The 7,470-nt window shown below is 68.1% G+C and overlaps 1 protein-coding gene across 1 annotated transcript in view; it reads right to left on the bottom strand.

Annotated features, from left to right (window-relative positions):
- Window positions 1-5,994: 5,994 nt before the first annotated feature.
- Window positions 5,995-7,470, bottom strand: part of LOC123018727 (cGMP-dependent protein kinase 2-like) — a 19,889-nt gene continuing 18,413 nt past the window's right edge. Inside the window, exons 18-20 of the mRNA XM_044421061.1 lie at window positions 6,911-6,973; window positions 6,189-6,264; window positions 5,995-6,081 (exon numbers count right to left, since the gene is read on the bottom strand). Coding sequence (XP_044276996.1) covers window positions 5,995-6,081; window positions 6,189-6,264; window positions 6,911-6,973 — 226 coding nt within the window. The remainder of the gene's footprint in view (window positions 6,082-6,188; window positions 6,265-6,910; window positions 6,974-7,470) is intronic.

Here is a 7,470-nt window from a genome sequence, read left to right as displayed (position 1 = left end):
GCCCTTCCCGGTCCCTTCCTCCTGCAGCGCTGGCCACGTCCGTCCCTCACGCAGCCCCCGCCTTGCTCACGCTTTTCACCCCAGGCCATGCAGCGCTGCCCAGAGCCGCCCCCCCCCCCCCCGCCGTGCCTGCTGCCCACGGGCTCCTGGCTTCCATCCCAGCGACCCTGCAGCCTCGGATCTGTGAAGGGAGGAGAGTCGCCAGCAGATGCAAGCAAGGGAAAGAAATGGGGGGGGGGGAATGCCCCCCAGGGCATGTCTCCTGTGTGGGCCACTCCTTATGTATGCCCTGTATAATGGTCAAACTCAGCTATCAGTATGATGATAAAGAAACACACCCTTTTTTTAAAAAACCGCCGTGTTTTGGCTTTCGTGCGCTCGTTTTCATTTCCCCTCGGGGGAATCCCTGCTGCCATCCGCCCTGCACCATCCTAGTCCCAGAAGTGCTTTGCAGAATGACATAAGCAGAAGTCAGGTCCCTGCCCCAAGGAGCTTACATTCTCCACTTCAACAGAAACAAGGGCAAGAGAAGCAGGTATTCTTCAGTGCGGCTAAATGTGCTCCACACAGTGGCGTCCTGTTTCGGACTGAGTTCTCGAGGCAGGCACCAAGGGAATCGGGAGGGCAGGTTCGGGAGCGGGGGGCGGGGAAAGGGGCAGGATTCTGCCTGAGAGGTCTTGCTCTCGGCCCTCTCTTTGCTGTGACCCAGGCGAGGAGGCTCAGCGGCCGGGCAAGCCCGTTTTCCGCAGCACCTTGGACAGAGCTGCCCTGGGGCCGCTCCCGCTCTCAGCCTTTTGGGTGGACGAGCCAAACAGAGGCCATGTAGACTTGCCTATGGCCGGGACGACGTGGATTTGCTTGGGGGCCGCAGAGGGACACCGTGCTGGCTGGGGTCAAGCGGAGGATAAAGGTTTCAGTAGCAGAAGCGCCACACCTTCCTCTGACCCTGAGAAGAACCCTGAGCCCCGTGTCAGGATCTGGAGACCCATCCACCGGCGTGCGCAGACGTTCTCCTGGTGTGGCTGCTTCGGGGATGCCGGAGAGCAGCTGGTTGCGTTCGCAGCCGCGCTCGGCCCGTGGAAGAGGAGCGGCAAAGCGTGGAAGCGCTACGGCCGAGGAAGCAGGCACTGTGAGCCGCTGCTCTGGCGTGTGACTAACCAGCCACTCCCTTTACACTGTATCCCTGTATCCGAGCACAGCGGGGTGCTGGAGGCTAAACGCCAGCCTTAAAAGGACATGGACGTGGACGTGGACAGGCGGATGGAGCCATTTCCATGGTGCGGGTGGCAGTTGCCGAAATCGCCCACGGGGGTGTGCAAGGGGCCACCAGGCCGCTCTGCGCAGAGTCGCACCTCCGGCCGCTGGCTGCGCCTCCGGCGTCGCTCGGGTCACCTTCCACAGGGCGGCAGTGGCGGCGGCGGCTTCACAGCCACCCAGAGGTGTTGGCTGCCTCCTCCCGGGGGTCGCGGAGCGTGGCCTCCACACGGCAGCCGCCACGCCGGGCCCCTCCCGGCAGGCGCGCCCTGCAGCCCCCCCAGATGCAGCCGCCGCCTCCCCCTTCTGTTGCCGCGCAGATGTGGGTGGCCAGCAAACACCAGCGGCTTCCGAGACGCTCCCAGCAGCTTCCCGCAGCCCCTTCGGTCTCTGGCGCCCCGACACCAGATCCGCGAGGGAAGCTCTCCAGAGGGGCTCTGCAGCTCTTCGCGGCAGACTTGGTGGCACGGGGTGGACGGAGGACTCTCCCGTCCCCACAGATCCGGCTCCTCCGTCTACCTGGTGGAACCTCACCAGCGCCGTGGAAGGAGTCGGGGCTGCTCTCCTCGCAGGTCCCCCCAGGTGAGCGGCAGGCAGGCCAGAGGGGCCTTTGGAGGGAGCCGGGGGGGGGGGCTCGGGTGCCCCAGCCCTCCTGATGGAGCCACGGGCAGGCCGGTCACGGGGAAGGAGTCCGGTCCCGGGGACTCCAGGGCAGGCAAGCGCCCCCCCTGGGGAATCTGTCGGTCCCACCTTTTCCACGGGCAGAAACGGACTCACGGGCCAGGCCCCTTGGCCACCGCAGCAGGGAGGCGGCTCAGAGGTGCCCCTGTGGGCAGGAGGCGAATGCCGGCTTTAATCCCGTCCCCAAGTGGAGGCGGGCGCGAGGCAGCCACACCTGCCCAAGCAAGGAGGCCGCTCCACAGGGAGTCACAGCAGCACTGAAGAGTTGAGTCGGAAGGGGCCACGGGCCCAGCCCCCGCTGCTGCAGGACACCACGTCACACCATCCTGCTCAGTCTTCGGTTTCCAGCCCAGGGCTGGCCAAACGGACTTTCCAACCCTTAAAAGCCCAGCTCCTTTCCTTTCCAAGGACAGGCAGGTCCTGGGTCTGGGGCAGCTGCCCCAAAGGTAGGTTTGCTTTTGTTACATTGAGGTTCCACTGTTTCCTCCAAGGAGTCCAAGTCAGCGTGTGTCACCCTGCTTCCCCTGCCCATTTTATCTTTACAACAAGCTTGTGAGGTAGGCTAGGCTGCACATCGGTGCCTGCCCCACAGCCCCCTGGGGCACTGCGAGGCCGAGCGGAGGCTTGGTGACCTGGGGTCTCCCCACTCCCAGCGTAACCCGTCGTCCTGGGCAGACCCCACGGAGACGAAGGTGCCCTCCGGGAAGCGCCTCTGCTTGCAGAGCTTCCGCCCGTGTCCCGCGTCCTGCGGGGATGGCCTCCCCGGCGGCTCGTCGCGTGGAGATGGCATGCAGAGTGAGCGATCCGGCGTCAAGAGTGCAGACGGCTCCTCAGCGACTGTTTTCCTTCGCAGTCTGGCCCGTTCAGCAGCCGGACCAACAGGCTGGACGAGGCACTAGACGAGGCATTTGCAGGCCTTCCTCTGGAAATCGTGTTGTAATTTGCTTAACATATTTGTGTTTGCAATGCATCCCCTTTTGCTGACAAAATATGCGCCCGTCCCGGAGACTTCAGGAACTGCCCCCTAATAGACTCAGCCTGCTGAGACGTGGCTTTGGTGTGCTGCAGAGAGGCACTTGACCGCCCCCCCCCCCCCGGCCCTGCACGCCCCTTCCCTCAGGGCAGATGGGGCGCCAGGTGGGAGGGGTGGCCGGGGTCCCTTGGGCCTGTTCCAGGAGGGCCGCCTCTTGGCGTCCAGCAGCTGCCTTCTGCAGAGCGCGGGCTCCTGCCGGGTGCCCTCAGCGTCCGGACTGTGGCCACATGCAGAGCCATCCCGTGGACAAGGGCCAGCGCCAGGACCGCTGGGCGGCCGTCCCGGGGCTTTCGCAGAACCATAAGGCAGCAGAGCAGGAAGGCGCCAGGGGCCCGTCGGCTCCCAACCCTGCTCAGTGCAGGACCCCCAGTTACACCATCCCCTCAGAGGGCCGCCCAGCCACCCCTCGAATGCCTCCAGCGCGGGACAGCCCACCGCCTCCCAGGTCCGTGGTTCCATCACCGTGCCATTTTCCTTTCCATTTCCCCCGGAGTCTCGCTGGAACCCGGCAGCCTGTCTCCTGGGCCCGGGATCCCACGTCCAGCACTCGGGGAGGGCCCAGGAGAGTCCCCGCGCCTCCTCTTTGGGGCAGCCTCTGCACCGCAGCCTCACGCTGCTGCCACATCTGCCCACAGCTCCCCCTTCTCAGGCTAGGCTCGCCCAGCTCTTCCACTCTCTCCCCCCTGGGCTTCCTTTCCAGTTGCCCTCCCCGGCCCCTCTCCTGCTCATCTGCGTCATTCTTCACCTGCTGCGCTCAGAGCTGGATGCCTGGCCAGTGCTGAGTCAAGGCGAACGGCACTTCACATGAATTGGAAGCAATACTTCTGTTCATGCCACCTAAAACAGCGTTTGCCCTTTTTGAAGCCACACCACTGTTGACTCATCTCCAGCTTGCGATCTGCAACCATTCCAAGGCCCCTCTCCCTGGAGCCAAGTTTTCTCCGCCTCGAAATGATGCAGCCGGTGTCTTTTCCCAGGTGCAGAACTTGGCACGCGTGCCTTCTGGGTTTTGTTCAGTTGTTTTCAGCCCAGCGTTCCAACCTATCAAGATCCCTCGAGTCTTGTTTCTGTCTCCTGGGGTATTAGCTCTCCCACCTGGTTTTGAGCCATCTGCAAACCTGATAATTATTCCTGCGCTTCCTCATTCAAACCAAACAGAAATGCTGAAGAGCCCCGGTCGGGACGGAGCCTGCACTAGCCCACGTGTTACCCCCATGTGAGGAGGGGCAGCCGACGGACTTCTGCTGATCGCTAGCCGGGGCCTGGGCTCCGCTTGCCAGGAGCCCGGGACCCCACGTCCTGCATTCTGGGAGGGCCAAGAACCAGCTCCTCAAGCGCTTCCGGAGCGCTCTCCCGTCCCCCGCATTCTTCTCCTCTCTTCCGCAGGCGAGACATGCCCGGTGCCCCCCGCCTCTCCTCCCGGGGCTTCGCTTCTGCTCCCCGGAACGTCCTCCTCGCCCCCCGCTGAGCTCCTCGGCTTGTCTGCGTCTTTCCTCAGTGTGGTGCCCAGAAGGGGCTGCAGCGCTCCAAGTCCAGCCGCGCCCTCAGAAAGGGCAGCAGCCCCAGGACGCCCCAGCCCCGCCCTCAGCCGGCCCCCCACGTGTCCTCCTGGCCCTGCTTCTGCGAGAAGCATTCCCACGTCCCGCCGGGCCGTCCAGGGTCGCCGAGCGGCCCCTCGCTCCAGCCTCCCACCGCCTCCCGGTTGCACCGTCGCCTCGAGCGCCGGCGCTGCCCGGTTTTCCCCGCCCCGCCCCCCGCGAGCCCCGGGCAGCGCCGGCCCCTCCTCCTCGGTGTCCGCGCGCCCGCGCGGCCCCCATCCTCGCGACACGGAGAAGTGCGCCCCCACGTCCTGCCCGTCACCGGGAGCCGCCGCGCCCGGGCTCCTTCTCCCACGCCGCGCGCCTCCGTCGCCTCTCCTGCCGCCCCCCTCCCTCCACTCCGGCGGGGGGCGCCTGCCCACGAGAGGCCCAGGACCGCTTCGGTCCGGAAAAGGCTTTCGCCGCCTTTTCCCCGGGCGGGCAGGCCTCCCGGGACGAGGGGCTGCTGGCGGGAGCGGCCGCGCAGGCAGGTGCAGCTCGGGGGCCCCGTGACCCGGAGCAGCTCGGGGGTCGCTTTCCTCCTCTCTCCGGGGGCGCGAAGGCGGCTGCAGCGCCGGGCGCGCATGACGCACCGCTCGCCTGGCAACCGGCGCCGCGGCTCGGGAGAGGCGCGCTCTCCGCGGGGGCGCTGCGGGGAGGGGGGCGCAGGCCTCTTCCCGCGGCGGCCGGCCTTTCCCGGGCGCTCCTTGCGAGGGAAGAGGGGGCGGCCCGGCCCCAGCCAGGCCCGGCGAACGCGGCCGCGACTGCGGAGCGCGCTGGGCGCTTTTTCGGGCGCGGGGGTGCAGGGGCGCGTCTGCAACCCTTCGGGGGCCCTCCGCCCAGGAGCCCTCGGGCAGGGCCGCGGCGGCTGCCCCCGCACCGAAAACTGTCTCCGTCGAGCCGCCCCTGGGTGCGCGTGCTGGGCGAAGGGGCTGCCCGGGGCTCGGGTGCCCCACCGGGGGATGGAGGCTTGGCTCACCGCTGTCCCGGCGGAGCACCTCGCTTCGTGCGACGACCCCCCCCCCACCAGGATTTTCTCCAGGGACATCCGAGAGCTCCGTGTGCTGGGGGGGCGGGGGGCGGAAAGGGGCTGTGCTGCGCACGAGTGGCCCGGTAGTGGCCGGGGCTGGGGCGCCCCGCACGGTGGCACTCTGGGGGCAGAGGCGGAGTGGGGGGCTCCCCCCCAGACCATGAGGGAGGAGGCACCGGAGGTCCCAGAAAAGCATTTATTCCCCACTGGGGGGGCAGCACAGCAGGAGCAGCCGGGCACGGCGAGCCGGACACCCCGGCCTCGGCCAGGCGCGGGGGGGCGGCGCGGGGGCGGCGCGGGGCCACGGGCTCTCTGCGAGCGTCCTGCGGGGAGGGCTGCTGGCCTCCGCCCCATTCCAGGGTCCGGGCGCGGTGCCGGGGCAGCAGGGGCAGGCCCTCCTCCGCCTGTCCGGCCGGGGGTCAGAAGTCCTCGTCCCAGCCGGAGAACTCCTCCTCGGGCAGCTGCCGCGACACGGAGAACCTCCTGAAGTTGGCGTAGCAGGGGCCCTGCGGAGGGGGGAGAGGGGCGCGTCACGGGGGTGGCTCCTGGCCCGCCCGTGCTGGCCGGCGTGGCGGAGGGGGCGGCCGCCGGCCCGCGGGCGCCCCTCACATACCTGCTTGAGCAGCACGGTGGTGGGGGCCTCGATCTGCCGCAGGGCCAGCTTCTTCCACGAGAGGGCGCTGAACCACCTGCGGGCACAGGAGGCGCCGGCCTGAGGCGGGGCAGGTGGCCCAGGCCCCTGCGGGCTCAGCCGGGCAGCCCCTAGATGGGAGGAGGGGGCTCCCGCTGCGGCCCGCACGCTGGCTCAGCACCCCCCGCAGTGGTGTCATGGCAACGGGGGGCCGAGGCTGGGGTGCGGGCGAGGCTTCCTGGGGCCAGCTGGGGCAGCCCCCGGCATCCTCTGGTGCCCCTGCCCCCCACTCTGGGCAGGGATATGCTACCAGGGAAGGCAGTAATGGACCATGAAGGGGGCCGGAGCACCAGTGGAGAGCCCCCGGGGCTGGCAGTGGGGCTTGAGGGCCTCCATGTGCAGCAGCAGTGCCCCCCCCCAATCATGGGAGCGAGCGGATACTGGCGGGCTGCCTCTTTGTGCCCCACCTCGGAGCGGCTGCCCAGAAGTGCCCCAGCTTCGTGGCCTCCCAGGCGACGGGCCCTCCTCCTCCTGTGCCAGGCCCCACAGGAATCCCTGCCCAAAGTGCCTTTGCCAGGCCAGGGACGGGCCACCTTCTCCAGAGCGGCTCGGGCACCTGTGGGAAGGTCCCCTCGGGAGCACCCAGGGGCCTCCACCTCTTGTCCTGGCCGCCACATGGCCAGCCGCCCTCCTGGCAGACCCACCTGTGCTTCCGGATGCCCCGGATGCCGCTGCTGGTGTTGCCGAGACGCTGACCGGGTCGGCGCCTGCCGTGCAGGGGAGGGGGGTCAGTTTGCTTCGGTGGCCGAGATGGGGACGCGGCGCTTCAGAGCGGCCTGGTGGATCAGCCCGGGGCGCCTCCGGTCCCCGCAGGAAGCCCAGCAGCACAGCAGCACCCCCCAGCCCAGGTTCCCTGGCAGCTCGCATGCAGAGACACCTGGTGCCTAATACTGGGAGGCACAAGCCATTGGGACAAGTGGCCAGGAATGGCTGCTTCTTTCCACTAATCGGCCCAATTTGCCCTTGAAGCCGCCCGGACTGGGGCTGAGCCGACAGTGCACCTTGTGAGGGCGAGTCCCGTGGTTCCCTCCAGGCACCTGTCCTGGCTCCCCCCGCGACCGGCTCCACGGGGTGACCCCGCTGGGGAGGACCAGCTCCCCACCGGGCATGCTTCTGTGGCTAGGGGGGCAAGCGGACCTCTGGATCGAGACTTCCATCAAGGAACGGGGTGCGGAGCAGGGCACCCGTTTCCGGGGTGGGGGGG

Source organism: Varanus komodoensis, unplaced genomic scaffold (genome assembly GCF_004798865.1).
Source record: "Varanus komodoensis strain SLA01 unplaced genomic scaffold, ASM479886v1 scaffold114, whole genome shotgun sequence".
Classification (NCBI taxonomy): Eukaryota; Metazoa; Chordata; class Lepidosauria; order Squamata; family Varanidae; genus Varanus; species Varanus komodoensis.
The sequence above is the reverse complement of the archived record's forward strand: the minus strand, read 5'-3'. Positions and strand labels throughout refer to the sequence as shown.